General features: G+C 39.1%; 1 protein-coding gene across 5 annotated transcripts in view; it reads right to left on the bottom strand.

Annotated features, from left to right (window-relative positions):
• MYBPH (myosin binding protein H) overlaps positions 1-25,597 on the bottom strand; it is a 39,668-nt gene that overhangs the window by 138 nt on the left and 13,933 nt on the right. Inside the window, exons 5-11 of one of the 5 annotated variants that reach the window (XM_087720241.1) lie at positions 24,715-24,913; positions 23,375-23,514; positions 20,923-21,082; positions 17,103-17,239; positions 15,684-15,870; positions 12,271-12,311; positions 8,229-8,384 (exon numbers count right to left, since the gene is read on the bottom strand). In XM_087720241.1, the coding sequence (XP_087576367.1) occupies positions 12,301-12,311; positions 15,684-15,870; positions 17,103-17,239; positions 20,923-21,082; positions 23,375-23,514; positions 24,715-24,913 (834 nt within the window). In that variant the 3' untranslated portion in view covers positions 8,229-8,384; positions 12,271-12,300. Of the gene's footprint in view, positions 1-8,228; positions 8,385-11,268; positions 12,312-15,683; positions 15,871-17,102; positions 17,240-20,922; positions 21,083-23,374; positions 23,515-24,714; positions 24,914-25,597 lie in introns of those variants that run through there. The other 4 variants (XM_087720238.1, XM_087720239.1, XM_087720240.1 and 1 more) reach the window with 4 other exon arrangements.

The raw sequence follows: 25,597 nt of genomic DNA, 5'->3' as shown, positions 1-25,597 counted from the left end.
ATTAAAACTTGAGTTTTCTAGACAATCTTTGAGGCAAGTAAACTATGATGGTCCCGAGTGCAGGCAGTGCCAGTTGACTGTTAAATCAAATATTTACTATGTCAAAACCAGCATAAAGAGAATGTGGTACCGTTATTTAAAGGAATTAAGTAATACTACAAAGTTTTTTAAAAATAATATTAATTATAAAATACTAATATATTGTACATATAAAATCCCAAAAGGAGGGATAAAGCATTAGATTGGTGAAGGAGAGTACATGGTTAAATATGGCAAACTAAATCTATTATAGAGCACCTGATGGATTTTAAGCACTGCTGTGGGAAACCTGGCACAACATTGTGTGTTGTAGCAGGTTAGTATCTGAAAGCAGCAGGGAGGTATAGAATTGGCCTGTGTGCCCTGGGAATTTATGCAATAATAGTGAGATGAGGCTAGTAGAGGAGTTTCTATAATACAGGCACTGGAGGAGTAAATTCTCTGTTGTTTCTGTGAGTCCAGAATCACAGGAGCATCGCCTCTCTGGGTAGGGTAGGGAATTTTTTTGTATCCAATCTCAAAGACAGCTTTCAGGGAGTCTGACATTGTACTATGCAATGTAAAGACCCTCCAATGATTAAGCGCTTTGAGATTAGTTAAGTGTGCCATGGGAGAGGCACCGTAGCCTATTGGATTCACTGGCAATAAAGGTGACGTACCTTGCTAGGTCCAGTTGACTATGCGTTATGACATTTTTCTAATTTTGGATGAGAAATTATTGCATTTTATCTTAGTACTGACAATGTAAACAATGCAGAGCTGTTATCAACTGGAGTGCCATATAAGCTGAAATCAATAATAAACAAAGAAATAAATAAATACATGTTGGGGGTTTTGTGTCTCTTTGCTGCCACCTGGTGATGGTGTGGAATTTTGCTACCCATATCTAGTAGTCTTTGATGCCAAGGAATTATTTTAAGATTCATTTCAAGTTTCCTCTTTACAACAATACAATCTATACCAAACAGGATATGCATAGTTCTAAGAACAGTTTAACGTGAGCTTAAATGGACTCCAAAGGATGGTAGAGGACAGGAAGGCCTGGAGGAACATTGTCCATGAGGTTACGATGAGTTGGACATGATCTCTCAACTAACAACAACAAAGAATAGTTTGATATCTTAAGATAAAAATGCTTTTACACAAATGTAAGATTAAGATGTTAAATTAATTGACTATTTGCTTCAAATCTGCCACCTTTATCTAGACATCTCACTTAATAACATAAATCTTCATTTTTTAAAATATATGCATCATGATTGCAGTTAAATGGAAATTTTTAAACTGTATTGATTTGTTCCAGTAAGCTTCCTAGAGGTGAATAACGAAGAAGCTGGTCTTCCATTTCAGATGTTGGATTACAATTTTGAAAATCCTGGATGATTGGCTAAGTTCAGGAGGAAGAGGTCAACAGATTCTTTTGTAACTGATTTATACGTGCAGATGAGATTAAATTCAGCTTCCCTACCTATGAAGAACAACTTACTATAGGTAGTTCTCGCTTAATGGCCAGTTGCTCAGTGACCAAAGTTATGATGGACCCCCAAAGGTACTTATGGCCCAGTTTCAATGGCCACACCTCCCCCATTATTGTGATTGTACCTTGGGCCTTTGACAAATGTCTTGCATTTATTGTTCTGCATTCATATAACTGCATTTTTTTGGCATTTTTTGCTTATTTTCCAAGATTTCTGCCAAAAAAAAAGCCCATTGGGTAAAATGGATTCATTTAATGACTTTAGCATGCAATTAATGACTGCAGTGTTCACTTAATAACAAATACAAAAATGGTCATAAAATTGGATGTGACTGATGCTTAATGACTGCCTCAGCTTCTGTGCTCAATTATGGTCATAAGTCAAGGACTACCTATGCATCTAAATAAGTCGAACAAATTATATATCACAGTCGCTTTCTTGAGAAAGAAGAGGAGGAGGATTCAGGTCCTGAAAAAAAAATCTATAAATATTGAAGTACCAGGCTAGATAATGAACTGTTAAATCAAATAATATCAGTGAATTCCAAAACGGACATAATCAGAAAACTGAAATAGGATCAGGCCAAGAAATTGTGACTTGTGTTTCATTTCTTAGTTTGTTCCGGGCTTGATATTGAACTAATGTAGATTAATTAACAATATAGGCAGGGAGTATTTCTTCCTTTCTTTTCATCAGAGGTATTAAATTGATATCATGGAAAACAATTCTATTTAGTAATCTAACCCGTAGAACTACTAATGCGGACTAGACAGACCTACATATTACAAAATTATCAGTTCTAAAAAATTTAAGAGAATTGGCTGATGGAGAAGTGTTTCTCGACCTTGACAACTCTAAGACATATGGATTTCAACTCCTAGAAAGCCCCAGTCAGCATAACTTGACTAGCTAGGGAATTTTGGAAATTGAAGTCCACATGTCTTAAAGTTGCCAAGGTTGAGAAACACTGCCTTAGAGCATATAATCAATGAAGGCTGGCATGTACATATTGTTATGGCCCACCAGGTGCCAGAGGAGCTGGGGATGAGGAGGTTGGGGAAGAACATGGGCCAGTTCTGGAGCCTGGGGAAGGCTCTGATGGATGCTCAGCGTCGGACACAGAGATTGAGCCATCTGACATTTCCCAGCCACCAGACAGGCAGCTGCCTTTGGAAGCTGAGATGAGCGAGGAGGAAGAACAGCTGGGACCTGTTCCAGATGCTGTTCCAATATGTGCAGAGCAGTTAGGAGAGGTTAACAATGGAGGACAAGGAGTAGACTCGGGAAGCAAAGTAAACGTGGATGCTGAATGTCCCCTCCCTGGCTGGGGAATAAATAGAAGGAAAAGGGAGTGGTTGTCAGATAACAGTTCCTATTTCTGGAGATTTTGATCATTGTGTTTCGTGCAAGAAAGACTGCTTGCCAGAACTTAATTTGCAGACTTTCTGCTGGGAGCTCACAGCCTTGCAATTATCATAAGGAACTGATAAGGTCTGCTGTTGCAGTTAACTCTTTACAGGACTTTTGCCTGGACTTTCGGTGGGTGAATGCAATGAAATCATGAGGTAAATTAAGAGGGTTTTTTTGTGACAAGGAGTCTGTTTCTTGTTTCTGCTAAAGCTGGGTCAGAACCAGTGGTGAATTCCTACCGGTTTGGAAAACTCCGGCTGAACCAGGCCCTGCTTGGCTGGGTGCCTTCCGTCACCACCGCTCAACTTATCCATTGCAGGAATTTGATAAAGCCAGTGGCTCCTCTGTTCCACCCAAAGACACGAAAATGTAATGCAAAAGGAGAAACCTGGAGCAGGGTGGGGGGCACCAGAACCCCCTGCATGCTGCTGAGAACAGCTGCTTGTAGCCAGGGCGTGAGCCCTGCTGCTTTCCCCCTCTCTCGATGCACCTCACCGCGCCTGTCCATTTGTGACCCCTCAGCCTCGACATGCCACGGAGAGGCGAGGCAAGGTGAGGTGAGGCAAAGAGGGCATTTTGGACCAGCAGCAGACACAATGAACAGCAGCAAAAGGGAGCAAGAGCTCAGCCCAGCCGAGGCGAACTTGCCCAAAAAGGAGAGGTGGTGGTTGAATTGGCTGGGGCATAGTGGAGGCCACTTTGAACTTCTGGAGGAAAGACATAAAATAAATCTAACAAACATACAATATTTAGTACTTCAGGGTTGTAGGATTGGTGCAGGATCTGTGATACAATCCAGAATTGCCTTTCTACAGTCCTTTGGGCCACAGTATTGCAACTGCAGGGCATAAGCACGCGTGTGCAATCCGGGCTTTGTGATTTTCCATGACCCCACCCTACCTGGGGGTGTTTTGGGGGGTTGCAGTCATTCCTCCTCTCCCCATGTTCTGAGCCAGGATTGGATAAACTTTCCTCCCTCCCGCCCTGCTTGCACAGTCCAGTGCTTCCACCTGCATTTTTCCTATCTCCCACCCTTTCTTTCCCCCCCACTTGCCCACTGGATTTATAAACACAGGCATGGCCTCTGGGCTGCAAAGTTGAATGCTTCGATTCCTTCTAGGCAACTTATAGCTTTTCCACACAGCGGTCTATTTTTGGGAGTTTTCCCCCCCTCTTCCTCCCCCCTTCCTTCTGTTGGAGTCCACAAAATTTTCGCCAACATGTTGATGGCTATGGCTTGGTGGGTGATGGTGGTCATGTGACTGTCTATGAGTGATGTCAAGTTGGCCACGCCCACTCAGTCACATGCCCCCCACCTAGCCGCACCCACAGAACTGGTAGTAAAATATTTTAGAACCCACCACTGACATTGATATACCAAGGCTGCCAGACATTTGAAGACAGAAGGACAACCACAAAAGAAGCAAGCAATCCACAATGCCAGAGCTGCAAATGCTGCAATAATGGTGACCACATATGTCTGCTCGACATGTGGCAGAACATTCCATGCCAGTATGGGCCTTACCAGCCACCTGCGGACACACTGTGGACAACCCACAACCCATTAGATGTTAAGGTCCTCTTCGAAAATGATGGACAAACATCCCAAATAATGTAAAGCAAGAATTCATGTCTGTGAAAGTTCCTTCAATAAATGTTTCCTAGTCTACCATTGAAATAGCAAAACCAGTAATTTCACAACCCACACACCCCTTTTCCTTCGGCACCAAACAGCAACCAGTCAATTTAAATTATGGATAGAATGGGAATGAGCTGAATTAAGCAGTATAAATGATTTATACTTAACAGCAGTTGAAAGAGCCAGTTAAGCCCTTCTACAAACTCAAAAAGCACTTTGTCTTATTTATTCATTTCTTTTGCAGCTTGAAAAGCTGCTTTCAGGATAAAATCCCCAATGAAACCAAAAGCACTTATAATAGGGTTTAACTTTGGTGGCCTATTAAATTTATTTCTTTGCTCCTTCCTAAATTATGCATGTCAGTTCAATGTGGGATGGAATGCTGCAATGAATCAATTAAAAAAAATAGAAAGGTCAGAGCACAAGATCAATTATACACTCAATATTCTTTGAAGTAAATTTAACAATGCTTGTAATAAAGGGAGGAGATGGGTCCTTATGGCACTCTAAACAACACCAGTGTTCATTATGATATCTCCTTTTGTTAAATAAGAGCCAAAAGGGCAACGTTGTGTAGTATTTAAGGAGGCGAACTTGAGCATAAAGTTCACTGGTTGACTCTAGTTACTCGCTCTCACAGCGCAACCAGATTTAACGGGTCCTGTTGGGATAAAATGAGAGACCTCCCACTCTTATGTACACCCAACTGAGCTCTCAGAGAAAAGGCAGAATGCAATACTAATTAACTAAATTAACTAAGCACTAAATAAAAATTATGTGTTCATTATCAGTTGATAGATACACTCAGTTGATAGTTCCTTACTTGGATATATTGAGGAAAAAATGCTGTAACAGTAAAGACAAAACTTATAATGTATAAATGGTACCATCCATAAAAATGTGTTTACACAAATTTCATATTTTCCTTCAAGGTTATACAAATGGGTTTTGTATAGAAATGTAGGCTATACTTATATACCACTTACATTTCATAGCCTTTTACACAGAAGTATTCTTGTAAATGGCTCTCAATATATGATAGCAGTTTGATGTTGCTGTTTGCCTTCCTTTCACTGTATATGAGTCCCAATATTTGTATGTATGTATGTATATGTGTGTGTGTGTGTGTGTGTGTGTGTGTGTATGTATGTATACATCACAGAACTGATGCTAATGCATGATTTTTGGAAGTTTATTGTTGACAAGATTTGCACACGATAGACAATTAAGGGAATTAGTGAACATATCCTGTTTGATTTTTCTGATTGATGTTGTGATAGGGGTATGGATAGAGCAAACTAGAAAATTATCTCACCTGAATGACATGATCATTACATCAAATTATAACTTCTCCACTTCTTGTATGTTTTGAAAAGTGATTCCCTGTTCTAAAATGATGTAAGAAATATTAGCTCATTATTGTATGGAATTGCTATAGAAATTGACTCATAAGTAGATCACCTTCAGAGTAAAGGTGGGGGAGAATTGGAGCTGGGGTGGGCTGCTATGGGTTTGTCCGGGTTTGGAAGAGCCCATAGCTAACGTTGTAACTGGTTCAGAGAACCTCCAAATCCCACCCGTGGCTGGCCCCACCCACCCCTCCCACCTACCTCGACATTTTCAGGAGTCTCCACATGGCCCATTTTGAATGCGAGGTAAGTGCAGGGCCTGCACGGAGGCTTGAGGAGGGGGAAAAACGGGCCTCCCAAAAGGCCTCCGGAGCATGGAGGAGGCAGTTTTCACCCTCCCATAGGCAGAGAACCCATTGCTGAAATTTTTGAAGCCCACCCCTGAATTGGAAGTTGGAATTGTTGGATGAAAATGGGATATAAATTTAATAAATAAAGAACAGAAGATTTTGGTGGTACTTGATACTCTTCTATTAGACATCCAGAAAATGGACATGCAATAGAAGCCTTTCCGAATGACTTCTTATGAAGCAGTGTACGCACTTAATTACTAAATGCATATCTAAAGCTGCAGAAAATCCTTTCTGTTGTCAAGAAAACTGCACAGAACAGTCATTTGCACTGATGCCAGGAACTGAGTTTGACTTTATTTTGTAGCAGAGTAAATATATGAATTGCAAAGACTCGGTGCTCAATCACTTCCTACTTAGTGGGCATACTTTCATAACACTCAATCATTCAAGGCTACCTATTTAGCGGCTTGCTAAATAGTGAATTTGTATAAGTCAATTTGTTTTAGGAAATTGAATCATAAGTATTGTTTGCTTCTAACACTTTAGAGAGTCAGAATATAGTGGAGTTCAACCCATGTCCAGATGTTTCACAGCATTAGCCCCAATAATAGTTTTGACCTATGAAAAACCTGATGTATCCAGCAGAATCTTTCCTGTTCAATCATTATGCCAATAATAATGATGGGCCGATCCTTCTCTATGTCAGGATGGAATTTGTAACTTCAATTAGATGCAATCAGGTTATGTCTAAAATAATATCAGACAGCTGGGAACAGCTACTTCTGAAATAAAGTCATTGAAACAGTGAGAAAACAATGTGCTATTACTCTTAATAAAAATATTAATCAAAATCGAAGGTGAGATGTTTTCATCTTTTGGAAAATATATTTGCTCATATTTTCCAATCTTATGCAACTTTTCCCCACTTTCTGTAAAAAGCAAGCCCAGGGATAAGGTTTTTTTCCCCCAAAGCCTGTGTATACTTTAATGAATGACCTCTAGTTCTTCTGTTCAGATTTTAGTATTATCCTCACCTGCTCTCAATTTAAAAAAGAGTAGTTCTGCCTACAGTATATTTTTCAGTCACATCCATGAATTCCAATGGAGACAGCAGTATGTGGGTAGATATTCAGTTCTGAGATTTGATTCAAAGACACTTTGTGAAATCATAGGATTCATTTGGGCTACAGAGGTTGCCCATCATTCACTTGAACACATCCAGCGAAGAGGAACCCTCATTACTACCAGTGGTGGGATTCAATTTTTTTTTACTACTGGTTCTGTGGTTGCGGCTTGGTGGGCATGGCAGGGGAAGGATACTGTAAAATCTCAATTCCCACCCCACTCCAGGGGAAGGATACTGCAAAATCCTCATTCCCTCCCAGATCAGCTGGGACTCAGGAGGCAGAAAATAGATGGTGGCAGGGCCAGTCAGAGGTGGTATTTGCCGGTTCTCTGAACTACTCAAAATTTCCACTACCGGTTCTTGAGAACTGGTCAGAACCTGCTGAATACAACCTACCCTGGGTAAATGATGACACTATTGAACTGATTTTACTGTGAGGATACTTTTTCTAATTTCCAGTCATGTTTTCTCAAGACTAAATCCATCTTCTTCAATCCTTGCCCACATGAATTCATTTCTAGTCCCTGATCATCACGTTACTCTTCTCTGAACCAGTTGCAGTTTGTCTAAATTCTTAAAATACTTGGGCTATAGTCCCACCAAAATAAAATAAATAGAATAAACGAAGCAACTACCTCAATGCTTTGCTGCAATCAAGATATACTGTATCTAGAGCATTTTCTTTATCTAGGAAGGAAGTTACTTAATTTTTAGGAAAAAAATGAGATGTTTGGCAACACTTTTTTTAAAAAAAATGAAAGCTCATTTTTCATAATTATTGCATTATTTTCAAGGTGGTTTCAGACTGATCTGTTTACGATCTATTCTAGAATTTCCTCATCAGTGCTAGACTTCATTTTATTTCCCCTCTTTTTGAATTTAAAGACCACATTTGTTCTCCTCCTTCATCTGGATATCATCAGTTTTCCAGGATTCCATCCTTCCATTCTTCAAGGATAATTCATAAGTGTTTGGCCAGATCATCAGGAACTTTTCAGTGAGAAGGGTAGCAAACAAATTTAATAAAATAAATAAAAAAATAATGTGTAATTTATTTGGTCCTGAAAATGTAACTGCACTAAACATAAGCAGATATTCTCTTGACCATGTTTCTGTCAGCCATAAGCTTCAATCTTGCTGTTCATTCACCACTTCACAATGTACGTGTTAAAGACAGTATTTCTTTTTTCTTGCGATAGGATTTGATTTTGCTTTCTTCTTGGAGCACCGGTTTTCCTCCCGCTTTTATTTTCAACATATCTAAGACATTTTATTGCTATTCTTAACATTATTCACTAACCTAAGCTTATTCCAATCTACTGCCTTCCTGACCTCAGTTCTACAGTTTCAGGTTGTTTGTACTTGTTCTTGGTAATTTGGCTGTCTGCCCATTTCCTATATGCATTTTTGGGATTTTGTTTTGTTTTCAGTTCTTTGATGGAATCCCATTGTGTTTCCAAATTCAATTCTAAATTGAAGTGACAAGTCAATTACAATTGTCTAATCTAATTAGGCATTTCAAACTGATTATATTCAGACCAATCCAAATGCCTTTTGTGCAGGCCCACTATCACATTATATTTATTTGCACATTCAAACCAGTCTGAATATTCAAAATGTATAGGTCAGTTTCCTAAATCAAATAATTGTTTTAATCAGATGAATTTGATTATATAAACAGACTCAACAATGTGAATGATTTTAATTGTGTAAAACCAGGCTATATGTGGCTAAGATTACCATGGAGTTCCATGTTTTGCTTGCTTTTGTTTTGTATGGTTTGGTCTGTTTTGGTTTGTTTTGGGATTCTCTTCTGGGTTTATTTTATTTTATTTGTTATAATGGCTTCTTAGCTGTAATACTGCCCAGAGTCACTTTGGTGCTGGGCCGCTATAAATTAAATAAATAAAAAATACATTTGTACAAGACTAATAATATAAATGTTCAATGTTACATTATTCTAATTTTCTGCTCTGCCAGATTCAATAATATATATGTTAGATGCCCAAAATGTGGTCATGAAAAAGACTATGGATGCTTGTCCTACTTCTTCCATCCACCCCATCTCAACAGAAGTTAGGACCACACAACGTTTATCAACCTAGTCTTGAACTTTGGAACAAACTATATTCTGAGAAGTTCACCATTTGAGATTAATGCATGGTGAAGTTATAGCCTGCATCTATTCACTGATAAGGCCACATTTATTACAGTAAAGACAACAAGGGGTTTTTTTTTTTTTGATAACTGCATTAATATAACAATGCCATTTCTGAAGAAAAAATATAATTGCCCTTCACAACCTACTTTTTGCCTGGGAGTAAAGGCAAGGGTTAAAATTTTCCATCAAAAAAGTTCATATTCCTCATCCCCTGAGGAATTTGCTCCCCTTCTGGCAGTCCAAAAGACATTTATAATTCATTATGAACAGTGGAATGTAGCTGTTTGGTTGTATAAATAACATGCCAATGGGGATCTGGAAAGGTGTTCTGAGGTCTTAAGGCTAGTAACCTTTGGCTGTTCTCATTCATGTTCTCAAGAAATTTCAGCCAGAATATTCTGATCTTTACTCTGTAATGGTGACTTTTCTGATATGTGGGAAACAGTGAATGATGATTTAATAAATAAACAATTCCTTCCTCTACTTTAAATTTAATACTATTAAAATAAATAAATAAATAGCTTTATGTAAATCACTTTACGTGAATATCAGGCATATGACTGTGTATTGTATTATATACATACATATACATACACATACATACACACACACACACACACACACACACACACATTCATTCTTAGTCATTCCTAGTCTCATCTCGGTTCCTCATGGTAACATTGGAAGCCATTTATCTGCTTCTCTTCCTGTATATGAATTGCAAGTAACCATATTGAAATACCCATAATTCAATGAAATGTCTATAACATTAGCCTGGTGATTTTTCATATAGGGACAGTTTCAGGCAAACTGATTTCTACAAGGAAATAGTATATTAAAATAATTGCTGAATTGCCTAATTCAGAAAAGTCTGTTATTCAACCTAGAAAGGCTAATTCTGAAATATTGGAACCATTATGTAATATGAGAATATTATGGAGAATCATAGGTATGAGTTTGCATCAGAAATGTTCATTCAAAAATTAGAACATCACGTGGATAATTTTCTAGAAACATTTACTAACTTCCTGTGCTGGATTTTTATCACGAGAAATAATTCAGTTGTGCATCTCATCTCCACATGATTCATTACAGTGGTAGGTTTTTAGATGGAAAGTCTAATATCGGCTCCAATTCAAACCAGCCAGGCTTCTGCATGTGATTTTGTGCTCAGAGAAGCTCATTAGTGGCAGAGTTATTTTGCAATTAAGGATCCAATGCATGGCAGGCTGAGGAACAAAACTGATGGCTACCCTATAATTTCAACATTTTGCTGTTTGGTTTACATTTCTACAATTGAATCCAGATATGACAGGGCTGCCACCATCCTTTATGATCTGGCTGGAATCTCTTTGTATTTCAGTACATCTAGAAGATAGGAACTAAGAAATGTTACTACAGATAGTTAGCTTTCTCCAACTTGGTACATTTCATTGTGTGAGTAAACTGGAGATGCCAGATTCCTGAGAGGCATAGCATACTCTGGGAGAGTCTTAGTACTAGTCATTACTATCCCTGCATATATAGACATTACTAAATTGAGACGGCTGGATTATGCCATGTCTATAGTTTCAATTAACTAAATAGAATTAATCTGCGTTTTCCTGGCTGTAGAACCAGGGAAAAAACCCCTATTGCTTCTTCCTATTTTTCAAAAGATGAGCTGTTACTTGAATTCTGAAGTGTTAACAAGCAAAAAACATAAAAGATTTGTGAATGAAAAACCAAGTGAAAGTTTAATTCACAAGCAGCAAAGGATTCCAATACACTGAAGGACACAAGGTTAGGAAAGGTTGATAGACCCCCTCCAAATTTTCTACAGGATTCATTTCATTCTCATGACCTATATTTCTTTATTCAGCATTTGTTCTGCAGGGCTAAATATCAAGAGGCATAGATGACAATCTTGGTATTACAAGAAACATGGTTGTTGCTATTTATAGATCCAGTGCAGCAGCAGGTGAACTTTCTGCTTTTGAAAAGCCACAGAGATAAAAATCATTTCCAAGCTACAGATCCCATCTAGGAACCGTGAAGGACTCTCTCGAGCTGAGAACCCAGAATAGAATTTTGCAAGGATCTGGCTGAGAAAGAGGTAAAGGAAAGAGTTAAGATAAAGAGTAACTGAAATCTTTCTCTCTTACATGCACATAAACAATAAATTTGATCCTTATATGAGATAAGGAGACTTACAGATGTAATCCAGATGCCTTCCAATATCTGTTCATGCTATTATACTTAAAAAAATGAAGCAAAGTATTTAGATCTGATTGCCTTTAGATTAAAAAAATGAGCCTTATCTTTCTTGACAGTAAACTAGGGTAGTAGGACTATAATTTATCTTGATAAATGAGATTTATCACAAGCTTTGGCCATGTGATTCAAAAAGGAAGCACTAGATCTGTTTTTAAAATGACAAAAGAGATCGGAGCATTGTTTTATAAATTTATATAACTGGCAAATGGTGTAGATAAATATGCTCTCAGGACTTTATGATTTTTAATCATATCCCAGGATAGGGAGTAGCCTTCTATTAGTTCTATATAAAATGATGTACTTAATTTGCATTTTTCATTTTTTGCCTCAGACAAAATGCACCAACGTAAGTGCATTAGTGGTCCTGGGTTGTTATCAGGTCTAAGACGGATTCTTGAAGCTTGCATTCAGGTTGATATCTAATGTTCTCCAACTGACTTAAGTGGCAGTTTATCCTACCTTGTTCTTCATCTGATTTCCCAGATATCATCATTCCGGAACTGCAAATGTAACAGAAACATCATGCATTAGTATCTAAGATTAGGATCCATTCACATCCCTTTATACAATGTGGGTCTTTTGCCCTCTTGGCAATATTAATGATGGAACAAGCTTGTCTTTAATAAAGATTAAAAAAACTAGAAAAATACAGAAGCTATTAGGCAGAAAGATGCCATAAGGTTTAGGAGCTCATTTGGAGATGCTTACTTCTCAAATGGGGGTTAAAGGGAAAAGATCTGAAAGAAGAAATCACATGCTGGTAATATATTGGAAATATTGACCTGGGCTAGAGTTGTTATAAATGAAAGCCAGTCAACCGGCAGATAGGAGTTTCTTTGCCCTTTATAGAATGTTAGAGAAATCAATTGCATAATTAGACTTAAAAGAGATCCTATTAGTGAAACACTTGTCTGTGGAGTTCCTTATACTGGAAATTTGATCAGATGCAAGATGTTATTTCATTATTCTGTCTCCCAAAAGAAGACATGCACATACTTTATCTTAGCTGGGAAATATTATTGAATATTGCTGTGTATACATGTGTGTATTTGTATATAGAGGCTGAGGTTTCAACTGTAGAGAAACCTGATACAAAAGCAGTAACACAGTTAACACATTGCCAAAGAGATACCTTCAAAACGTACAAAGAAACCCAGCTAGCATCTTTCTCTGATATTCTCCTCTGCTAAATGGGATTTCAATATTGTAGAAGAGAATATCTGTAGCTCAGGGTTGAACTGTGGAATTAAACTGTGGCATTCTTGTTGTTCTCTGGTATTAAGACAATTCATTACCCAACTTACCAGTGCTTGATGATGTTATCTAATTTGGTAATAAAATATCTGCAAGCAAACAACCAGGCTCAGAGAGCATTAAGAAGTCAATAAATGGAATTTCCTGACACTATATTCTACTATATTCTAGTTGAAGACCATAAACCAAGCTGGTATGACAGCAACTTAACTTAACTTCTGTTAAGTTACTGCAAGCCACATTTTCATTTTCTTTTTCTTAGATTGATGGATTATGAATAAAGTCCCTGGAGTATATCCAAATTGGTCTCTGTTTGTACAGCAGCAGTAATTCCAATTTGGGGATGAGTTGAATGAGATGGATGATATGGTTACTGAAAGCAATTTAGGTGATGGAAACCAAAGCAGATGGGGGAGGAGGAGAAACAAGACATCTTGTGCCAATCCTATCAGCAGGAATGGGCAATCTGGTATCCTACAGATTCTATGAATTACAACTCACTTTAATCTTGGCAAATGCTAAGGCTTGCAAGTGTTATAGTTCCAAAAATCTAGATGAACCAGATTGCCCAAACCTGACTGCATGGCATTTAATATGTCAATTAATACTTGGAGTCATAGTCTTTAGAGAAAGTAACTCACACTCTCCCATCCACCTTTTGTAAAAACAATAATTTCAAGTGCCACCTATATTAAAAGTCAATTATGATGGGAAAGGGCAAATCTCCAAATAGAGTGCTCAGGGCTCTGCTTCCCACTGTTTGTACCTACACAAAGCCACCAGATGAAGTAGCATCATTTGTAGTTGATATCCAGTTATATATTTCCATTCTAATGTGGATAGGAGATACAGATGATGTCTTAATCTAGTGCCTGGAAACAATTGGTGGAAATAGGCATACACTGAATCCAGCAAATGGCTATGGATCCCAAAACCAGATAAATCTAAAACTAGGTTTCACTGGAAGAACTTGGTTCAGAATCTAGTGGTCCTCCTGAAACCAAGGTTCCTGCTTGAATAGCAAGTGAAATTCATGACCTGGGGCGGGGGCTTTGTACAATTACATCTTGTACATCAGTTGCAGACTGGACTCCCTTGCAGAGCAAGTTACAACTGTACTGTTCAGGGTTGGGTTCCTGCCGGCATTACTACTGGTTCCATGCCCGTGCGCATGTGCATTTGCATTTAAAAAGGTCTGCACATGCGCACACCATTAATAAAGGAAAAATACATTTTTTCAATGAAGATTGTTCTGCGCATGTGCAGAACAGAAAATAAAGATGGCAGCGCCCAGGATAGAACCATCACGTGTCCGGCCGAGTTACTACCTGTTTGGCCGAACCGGTCCAAACTGGTAGGAACCCACCTCTCCTATTGCTGTAACTTGCTTCGTTCCTATTGAATACTCTCTGAAAATCGTTGTTAGAGACACACAAAGTTTGTCCAACACCATTATGTACTACAGGAGCTCTACTGGCTGCAAGTTAGTTTCCAAGTTAGTTTTCTATTAGTTAAATTTACATAATATGATACGATCTGACAGAGAGGCCCTATGGAAGAATGTCATTCAAAGGGACCCATATTTGAACTTTTTAGAGAAGTGTACTCTTTTGGAACAGCTTACCCTCCAACTATCTGGACCACATTCTTTTCCTGCTACATTACATGGCTCTTCAGAAAGGCATCTGGAAATAAATGAGGACCATGCTAACGCTGAATTAGATTAAGTCCGTCATTATGATTTTTAAGAATCCTAATCTTATTATGTTGACATTGACGAGGCCTCTTGGAGTCTTTGGACATAGAGCAGTGTTAGATTGGCACACACAGGCTTAATGGTAACAACAGCTCTTTATTGAATGCAACAAGTGAGAACAATCCAGCGAAGGTTGAGTCTGACAGCAGCCCTTTTATAGGGAGCTGTCAGACCCTTCGACCAATAGGATTAAACCTCTGTTCCCGCCAGAACAGAGGACCTTGGTGGAACCCATTGTAGTTAGAACTAATATCTAACAAGCAGCATATAATCCAAACCAATAAATATATAATTGAGGAGTCCAACTCTCTGTTCCGCCAAAAATCACTTTAAAAGATTATTTGAAGGAGTTGTACAAGAAGTTAAATATTGTTTAGTTGCTGGCAACAAATAGCACCACTCCTATTTTATAGTAAGGATTGATACCACCATAATCTCACTTCCCCTGCAATACTTCCTTGGGAAATATCTGCCATGTATGCTAGTAATTCTGGACGTGACCTAGAAGGAAGTAATTGCAGGAATCAAACAAACAGATAGCAGATCTATTCTTAATTCTATCTAGTAAACATTGGCAACCTGTCTATTCCATCTCTATAGGAAATTGAAGCATGAAGACATTTAATTCCTTTGGCTCAATTTAATGATTATAATATATTACGAATTTTTTTTTACTGAACTTTATAATCACTGTTTAGTGTAGCCTTTTTTTATAGATCACTCTTTTTTTGATAATTCATGGAATTTTTATACATAAATAATTGTAATTCTCTGTGGAAATCATTCAGAGGTTCCACAACATTTTTGAGGGGAATTGCAACAAAGAATTCAAATGCAAACAAGAGATAAAATACATACATACCTTTTACATTCAATTTGCAATCTACAGAGGCTTCACCAAAAGGGTTCACAGCTTTGCATGTATAGACACCACCATCAAAAGGGCTAGGTTTGCGGATTTCTAGACAGCAAATTCCCTGGTCCATGTGCACTAGATACTTTGAGTCTTCTTGAATCTCCCTTTGGTTTTTCATCCAGATCACTTTGGGCTAAAATCAAGTAAATACACCAAAGTGCATAAATATCCCAAAATGCCGTTCAGCAGGATAAGCTAGTTAGCATAGGTATATAAACTATTTCTCTTCATGGCATTTCTATTCTTAACTCCCTTGTCTGCATTCAGTGAGGCTAATTTATACAAGTTATCTGCCAGTATTTTTGTAGTTTGCAATAATTCCTCCCCTATTTTGCTCTGTTTTAGCTACATATCTATCTGAATTCTATAGCTAATATATTTCTGGAGAAACTGTCAGGTATCCAGGGAGTCAGACTTTTTATCTTTAAGTAGTTCAATTTATTTTTCATATCACTTTGCTTCATAAAATTTTAGAAGAGGTGGAATTTGTGGTTGGAAGGTAGGATGCATCACTTTCAATGTAAGCAAATACGGGCTTGCAAAAGGAAATGGGAAGCTGACACTTGCTTGGGGAATTTGACTTTTGCAAGGTCTGATGTGAAGAACATGAGGATATAGTCTAGTCTGAAGATCGCAATATAGCTATCCATTTCTATTACATTTCCTGCAGTGATAGTCAGTGATGCAGTTCTCAATTCAATAAAGAATTGTCAAGATTTATTTATATAACTTAGATCAGGGTCAGCAATCCGTGGCTCTAGAGCCGCATGTGGCTCTTTCATCCCTTTGCTACGGCTCCCTGTCTCTGGGCAGTAAAAGTATGCTACACTAGGAGGAGACTCTATGGAGGGGGAATTGGACTTCCAGTCGGCAGATGAAAAAGTATGCTGCGCTAGAAGGAGACTCTATGGTAGGGAAACCAGACTTCTGGTCGGCTCCAGAATAGGGGACTTCCAGTAAGGACCTTTGTGGCTCTTTGAGTGTTTAAGGTTGCCGACTCCTGATTTAGATAAATGTATTGAAAAACATGTATTTCATGTTTGAATGTTTGAATGTTTATTTAATTTGTATGCCGCCCCACTCCCGAGGGAGTGTTCAATATTTAGAAACATATTTGGGGAGAAAAAGTTGATATTTTTAAATGCAAAGGTTGGCATGAAAACCTTTACAAAAGAAAATATACCATTATGGAAATGCATGTTAAATACACAACAAAGCATTATAGATCAGAAGTAAGAAAGATCCCTCTTTCCTTTTAAGGGCAAAAGAGATTAGTTATCTCAATTCACCACCCTTCCTATTACCTACTATGATATCCTATCTTGTTGCAGTTCGGTAGGCATCACATGCCACAAAAGGACCCACCTTTGGGAAGCCTCGGACACAGCAGAAGAGCTGGGTGCTGTAGCCCTGCGTGGTGGTTCTGTCTATCAGTGGCTGAGTGAATTTGGGAGGTTCACAGAAATCCCGGCTATGAAACTTCTCTGGTTTGTACACAATTCCTACAAAAACAGGGAGGCCTTATTTTGAGATGTTTTGAATCATAAAGTAATTCAACAGAAAGTAGGGGCAGGTAATCCTTCTTGAGGATGAGGGTAACAATATAAAAGCGAGAACAAATGATTCATTCGTAATGAAGGGGCAAAAACAGGGGTGAAATCCAGCAGGTTCTGACAGGTTCTGGAGAACCGGTAGTGGAAATTTTGAGTAGTTTGGAGAACTGGCAAATGCCACCTCTGGCTGACCCTAGAGTGGGGTGGGAATAGAGATTTTGCAGTATCCTTCCCCTGCCACGCCCACCAAGGCACACCCACAGAACCAGTAGTAAAAAAAAATTGAACGGGTAGTAAAAAAAATTGAATTTCACCACTGGACAAAAATATTTAAAGAATTGGGGATTCTGCAGACAAATTTGGGAGTTACTTAACTTAGAAATGTGCACAAATAACCTTGAAAAAGTTATGCAAGAACAATTAAGGCAAGAAAGAAACTCAGACCTGGAAAAGAATTCAAAATAACCAGTCAGTTTAATATAAGGGTCAGTGGTATGATGGACAGAAGAATGACCTTGAGTAGTGGTGTGTAATTTATTTTCCCAAGGGGCCACATGAGAACCTGGGATTGTTGTGGAAGGCTGCTGCATCACCCCCACTAACACCACCCACTCCCGCCAGCACTCCATCCCCACTGACAATGTCCCATCTCACCAACAACGCTCAACCCTCATCCTTACAATGATACCCATCCACCGCCACCTAGCTCCGTGAGCCCAACTGAGATTGTCCATGGGCTGGATGTGGCCCACAGGCTGTAAAATGCTCAGCTCTAACCACGAGGAACTGATGCTTAAGGAAGAGCTGCCATGAAAATAATTGTCAGATAAAAGAACCTGAATCCAGAGCAGAGCTGTAACTTGAGAAAACATCTCAGAGAAAACCCTCCCTAGTTCTCATGAAGGTAAAAGGAGAGAGGAAAACGCATTCAGACTTGCAGGATTGATGTTAGCCCTTCTAGGGGGAAGAGGAAGAGAGGAGTTAGGGGAGAGGCAAGGGAAGAAGGAAAGGGAAAGGAGAGGAGAGGAGGAAGGATGGAAGTAGAGAAGGGAGGGAGGGCAAAAAGAAGAAAAAATAGGGTGATGATAACATAAAAAGGGGGTATGGGATGGTAAGCAAAGCAACCCAGAATATATATTTTAACCTTTTATATGGATGAGTAAATCTGTAAAAGTGATAAAGATAAATAAGAATAATAACTATGTGAATGTATACCTGTAATTGTATGTAAGAGAATAAAAATAAAAAACTTTAAAAAAAAGATGTTAGCCCTTCCAGGTAGACCAGACTAGGAAACCAAAGTCCCGCAAACTAATATCACTACTTTTATTATAAGGTCATAGTAATAGAAACTGGCAGATCTGAATGCAAGTCTGCATTCTGGACCAATTGAAGCTTCTAAGTCAGTGTTTCTCAACCATGGCGACTTTAAGTCCTGTGGACTTCAATTCCCAGAATCCCCCAGCCAGTTGGCTGGGGAATTCTGGGAGTTGAAGTCCACAGGACTTTAAGTCGCCATGGTTGAGAAACACTGTTCTAAGTGGATTTCAAGCTATACAGAGCACGGTGTAGTAATCCAAACGAGAAATGACCAAGGCCTGAGTGACTATGAGTAAAGCTTCCTGATCTAGGAAATAATGTGATTGGTGCACAAGATGAATCAGTGTGAAGACTCCTCTAGTCATGGCTGCCACTTTCTCCTTGAGCAGTAGTCATGAGTCTAGGACTTTCCAAACTGGGCATCAGCTTTGTCCAGGGATATGTCAGAATCAAAGATTCTGCCCCCTGGGTGTGTGTGGGGGGGGGGGGGAGAGACTCAAAGCCTCATCTTACAAGGACTGAGTTGAAACTTCTTCCTCCCCATCCAGACCGTCCTAGCTCCAGGCATTTGGTATTGATTGTACTGACAATACCATGCCCCATGCTGGCAATTGACTTCACTCAGAATTTTTATGTAAATGTTAAAGAGGTGTAGGAAGTTATCACTCAACCCTCTCCCAGAAAAATGAAATATCCTAGGAAATATTGAAAAGGCAGAATGTTCCTCTGGATGTGAAGAGGGAGAAACATGTTTTAAAGAGAGAATAGCTCCCTGCAGCTTCCTGCCCATCCCCCTTTGTCAATGGGCCATTAAGATGCCCAAGCCAGTCCCTTTACATAATAAAGAGTTCTCCCCTTCAGCTCCAGGGGGGATGGGATTAAGGCATGATAATATTGGCCCTTTACCCAACTCACTACATGCATCTGAGAACTCAACCAAACCTGGATTCAAAACACAGCCTAGAGAGTTGCCCCTGCATGGCCCCATGGAAGTTTGACAACCAATCAGAATACAAGTTCAAGATCAAAGGCCAGAGAGGGCATAAAACCAGGGACTCAGCATCTCAGCCCTTCCTTCTTTTTTTCTCCACCAACATTGAAGCATATGATCACTTTTTCTGTTCAGGACTCAAGCCATGTGGTCCTGTCCACCATTAAACCATCTTTCCAAGCAGCCTCCATGTCTCCAGTGTCTTTTTCCCCACTTGGAGCCGAACCCAGAAGGACATTTCTTTCATCAGAGGAAAGGAGAGAAACCTGAGCCCTGAGAATGCTGCATCACAATCTCTTCTCCCCCAACTGTGACTGAAAGTGGCCTCAAACAAAAGAGGATCCACCATAAAACAATGCTCCCATTCCTACCCCTCAAACTGAGCTCAAACTATACCAATACTGCTGAAAGTTTCTGAGAGATCCAGGAGGTCCAGGATGACAAACCCTCTAAGGTCATCTGCAAGTGTGACTAATATATTGGGACAATACCTGGCTTGAACCCAGACTGAAAAGCATGAAGGTAATCAGCTTCATGCAGGGTCCTCTATAACTGAACACCACCACTCTCTTGACAACCTTCCCTCTAGGGAAGGCTAGAGACTGGATGAAAATTGTCCAAAATGGTTGAGTCCAAAGATAGCCTATTGAAAAAAGGAAACATTACTTCTTCATACAAAACAAGCATTAACCAGTTTGGACCCAACTGCATGCCATCTCCCAAGAAGCCTTAACCAACAGGACGTATGAGGGCCAACAATACAAGTGGCTGAACTATTTTTCTCATGGACCAACCAGCTAGAACTCATCCTGTATAACAGGGCTCTTATCTCATTTCCAAAGAATCTGCCTAGCCATATTCCAAGTTTGAGCAAAGTCAAATGACTTTGTGCGGCAGATCCTATGACTATTGTTCACAGCAAGGACCCTGATTCCTCCTTAGCCAAAAGGGTCCTGGTCTACTAAGCAGGGCTGCTGGGCAGTCCTGGGCAGATGCAATAAAGATAGTGACGTAAGCATACTTTGCCACCCTTATTGGCACACATTACATACTACTACAATAAAATAGCATTTCTATCATCCTAACCCAACCATGGCCTGCCCTCTCCCAATGGACTGATTTACTATATTTTTGATTCTCATTGCAAAACAGTTAAGAAAGTACTGCCAGTTCCCCAAATATAGTGACTTGGCTTGGGAAGATCTGGGATCTTGAATAGTTTGGAGAGCCACTTATACATCTGAGGTCTCATGTTGTCCACGCCTGTGATGAAGAAACAGCAGGATCTTCCCACTTTTCTATCATGCTTCATTAGCCTTACCTGATTTTGTTATGTGTGTTACATTCTTTGTGACAGCAGGCATTTCACTTAGACCACAAGGATTTTCTGAGAAAACTCGGAAAGAGTAACTGTTGCCAATGATGAGATCAGATACGGTGCAGCTTGTATGGTTGTAATGTTCCAAAACTGTGAACCATTGCTGAGGAACAAGGCAGAATTCAGGGAATTCAACATTTTGCACAAAATAGTTATGTTTTTTGCATGGCCTAAAAAAGGCAAGCAAAATGATTTAGCCTTGACCTCCAAATTACATATAGAGGTGGAAAAAAATAGCTCTTACATGTTATTATTTAAAAGTATATATATCTCCTATCATAGATTTTCACAGGTGTAGGTATGCTGGTCTTGTTGTATTTGGGTCTTTTCCCATGTAAGATTGAGATTGTCTTGGCAATGTTTTGGCAAGGTCTCACTCGCCATCTTCAGACTGGGTTTTGGGCTTAAAGCGTGGTCGGAGCTGCCGTCTTTCTATAAATCTTGGTGGGCTGTGTGTGGAGTGCTGGCTTTGTTTCAGTAAGTGGAATGATTGGTTATGTGGTTGTATCATGATTGGTAGATTGGTGCTGATTGGTGCTGGCTGTGTGTCCGTTGTTGTTTCGTGTTGTAATGGCCTGGGTGGTGGGTGGGGCTCGTTTGTTGACTAGGGCTGGTTTCCAGATGTCGAAACACCCCCACAACATGGATAAACATGACAATACCTCCCACCTACCAGACATCTGGAAACCAGCCCTAGTCAACAAACGAGCCCCACACAACACCCAGGCCATTACAACACGAAACAACAATGGACACACAGCCAGCACCAATCAGCATCAATCTACCAATCATGATACAACCACACGACCAATCATTCCACTTACTGAAACAAAGCCAGCACTCCACACACCCCCACCAAGATTTATGGAAAGACAGCAGTTCCGACCATGCTTTAAGCCCCAAACTCAGGCTGTCATAGATTTATATATATGTTCCCCTCGCACATATCTGCTAATCATTTCTGGCTCTAGGGGGTGGTGCTCATCTCCGTTTCTAAGGCGAAGAGCCAGCACTCTCTGAAGACGTCTCTATGATCATGTGGCCGGCATGACTAAATGCTGAAGGTGCACAGAGTGCTGTTACCTTCCCACCAAAGGTGGTTCATGTTTTTCTACTTGCATTTTTACATGCTTCCGAACTGCTAGGTTGGCAGAAGCTGGGACAAGTAACGGGAACTCACTCCGTTGTGCGGCACTAGGGATTTGAACCGCTGAACTGCTGACCTTCTGATTTACAAGCTCACCGTCTTAGCCACTGAGCCACCACATCCCCATCGTGTCTGTGTGTGTGTTTGTGTTTGTGTGTGATTTACATCTCAAGACATATACTGTACATGAATAGAAATATTGCAAAATATATTTCTACCAAACATGCCACAAATCCAGGTTTAAAGAAATAACTGAGGAACCAAGTCTCTCTCAGGGATTTTGAATGAACAGCCAGCAACAACTTTTGTTAAAAAGGCAAATTATATTGCCGTATTATTATTTCTGGAGAACTGAAGAAGGAAAGATTCCCAAGGGAAATATATCTACTGGACTAAATAGACATTGATTTATAAAGTTATTTACTATAGTTGATTAGCTGTTTTTTTAAAAAACTATTTTTTTAACCATGATTTACCTTCATTTTCCATAGCAAGGTACTGATCCAATTAATTGTACTTTAAAATTTTAAAACAACTATTCAGGGATTTTCCATAACATAACATTACTCTTATTCATTTCCTAACCTAATTTCCATACACCCCCTAATCCAGCTGGGGGCAAATTCTATGTAGGAGTTCCTTTTACGCCATAAATTGATCTTATCAATTGATGGTATCAAAATCAAAACCTGTAAGAAAATTCCCAAAAAGGTTGGATTTACTTAATGACCTCATGATTCTCAACAACTGCAGTGATTCACTTAACAATTGTGGCAAAAAAAGGTTGTAAATTTGGGCAAGTCTCATTTAACAACCACTTTGCTTAGCAATGGAAGTTTTTGTCTCAATTGCAGTTGCATGTTAAGGACTATCTGTATAATGTTTGAATAAAATTATGTAATGAAAGGAAGGTATTAGCAAAGCCTTTCTAATACTCTAGAATGGTTCTTTGCCTTAGTCCCAGTCTAAGCCAAATCAGGGCCTAGACAGACATAGCCTAAATGGAAGAATATCACTTTTGCTGATATTTATACATTTGCTGGCTTATAGCAGTTGATCAATAATATTCTAAGTTTTGTGTAAGGTAAAAACTTATCATAAATGGTATTATAATAGGTTGGCTAAATCCATTGAAGCATGTGTATTGAGAATGGCTATAGAACCACCATTATCTTTAGTTCCACTTTCTCCCATTCCTGACCCCTTTCTTTTAAAAAGGCTGTATTTTGTGCACTGAATAGCTCTTACTTGAGTCTTCATATCTGCTTTTTGGACTGTGTAGCCCTTGAGATCAGCATTGCCTTTATCTTGGGGTGGGTTCCACTCTAACGCGACATTAAAGCCCCAGGTGTCTACCACCTTCAGATTCTCAGGAGGGCCTGGTTTCTCTAAAAATAAGAGAGAGAGACACACACACACATAAAGTACAATCATACTTTTCCTGAATCACAGGCTAATGCAAAAGAGACGCCAGAATAAATGCCAAGACAAAACATTGTCACACCATTGATTTCTCTAGCTCAATACTGTTAATGTTGACTGGAAACAGCTTTCTAGAGTTACAGTCAAAGGATTTTCCAATCCTTTTTGGAGATGATGAAGATTAAACATGGAACTTCCTGCCTGCTTTGGGATTCGCTTTCACTTCACTTTCCAACAGAAAACAAAATACTGTACAGATTATCCTCAGGTAACAATGGTAATTGGGATGCCAATTTCCATTGCTAAGTGAAGCAATTGTAAAGCGCAACGTCCCGTAACCACATTGCTTAACAGTGGCAATTCTGAGGCTCCTGGTTGCTGTTGTTAAACAAGGATTCCTGGTCCTTGTTGGTTGATTTGCAAGCAGGCCACCAGGCAGGTAAGTGGCTGCTGCCAGGTGGAGGAAGAGGTACAGTTGGTCCATGCAGTGCGATGTAGGCACCACTAAGTTGGGGGTGGCTACTGCTGGATGGGAGAGAGTGTAAGCAACTTACCTGCATGACTTGCAATCTTCCCTGCCAGCTTTCCCATTGAATTTGCTTGTGGGACGCCAGCAAGGAAGGCTGGAAATGATGATTATACGATGCTGAGCACTACAACCATCATATATGTGAGCCAGTTGCCAAGCGCCCAGATTACCATTATGAGACTGCAGGGGTACTGAGAAGAGTGGAACTTTGAGGATTGATCATAAGTACACCTCATTCAGTTGTTGTAACTACAAATGGTTCTGAATGAGTGGTCATTAAACAAGGACTATAAGAATCTTTCAAACTAAGATACCTCATTAGCCCCATCTTCAATGGAAGGGATAGCCCCCACACCTTTCATTTTTGGAGGTATAGTTTTAATACGAGCAAAAACAGCTCTCACTCTTTCATATCTAAAACTTTCATTTTAATAATTATATAAATAGAAGAAACAATATAACAGAAGGACTATATCACAATCAATCCTCCAATGTCCAATTATACTAGAACCAGCTGGTACCATGAAAAATTGTACTATAGGGAGTCCCATTTTAGAGAAGCTTGCTTCAATGAAGAAACATCTATGCCATTTTAATATTAGAAAATTTATCAACTCATATAGTTTATTGTCCTTACCAATCACCAGGAGATCAAAGGTAGCCACATCTTCAAATTCATCTAAGATCTTAACATGTATTTGGTATTTTCCAGAATCTTTGCGTTGTGCTGCACGAATGAAGAATACAGAATCCTTCTCAGTGTTGCGTACAACAACTTGTTTGGGGTCCAAAGGTTGGCTTTCTTTGGTCCAGGTCACTTGTGGCTTTGGCTTTCCCTAAGAAATGGACGTGAAAATGAATGGATCATATTACATATTATTCTATTTAACTAAGGTTTACAAACAAAGTTTAATCTACTACAGCATCATTCAATTTGGGGCTTTTCATGAGGGTTAACGGTAGGCCAGTGCTTATTAAAATACTAATGAGCAGGATATCTAAGGCCAGGTTTCAAAGATGAAGCCAACCTACTTTAGGAGACTAAAAATCTCATGGGGAAAAATACATTCAAATTCTACCCAAAAACCATAATTAATTGGCTTTCACTCTCCGTCTGTGATTTAACTATAATATTGAATCACATTTTCCATAAGCTCATTCAGAGGTGGATCATTTACAGGAAGGCATTTATTTTATCTAAGTTTTGAATTTTTTAAGCAAGAATATTTTCATTTTTATGATGTTAAGTAGCTGTTGATATATTATCACTTGAAAACCATTGTTTTTGTTTAAATCAGGGGATGGGGGAAGGATGTGTTCATAGGAGGCTAGATAAGTAAACAGCTGCCTCTGTTGCAAAATTCAGCATAGAGAATACAGAAATGATGTAACATCAATTTTATAGAAAAAAACAACATCACCTTTCCAAACATTTCTGGTGATTTAAAATCTTACATTTACTTTGTTTGATAAAAGATTTAACAACACCCACTGTAATGAATATATTTGTTATTGTGATT

Source organism: Thamnophis sirtalis, unplaced genomic scaffold, assembly GCF_051295495.1.
Source record: "Thamnophis sirtalis isolate CommonGarterSnake01/CBP01778 unplaced genomic scaffold, rThaSir2_p1.2 scaffold_7, whole genome shotgun sequence".
Lineage (NCBI taxonomy): Eukaryota > Metazoa > Chordata > Lepidosauria > Squamata > Natricidae > Thamnophis > Thamnophis sirtalis.
This window is presented reverse-complemented; position numbering and strand designations above follow the sequence as displayed.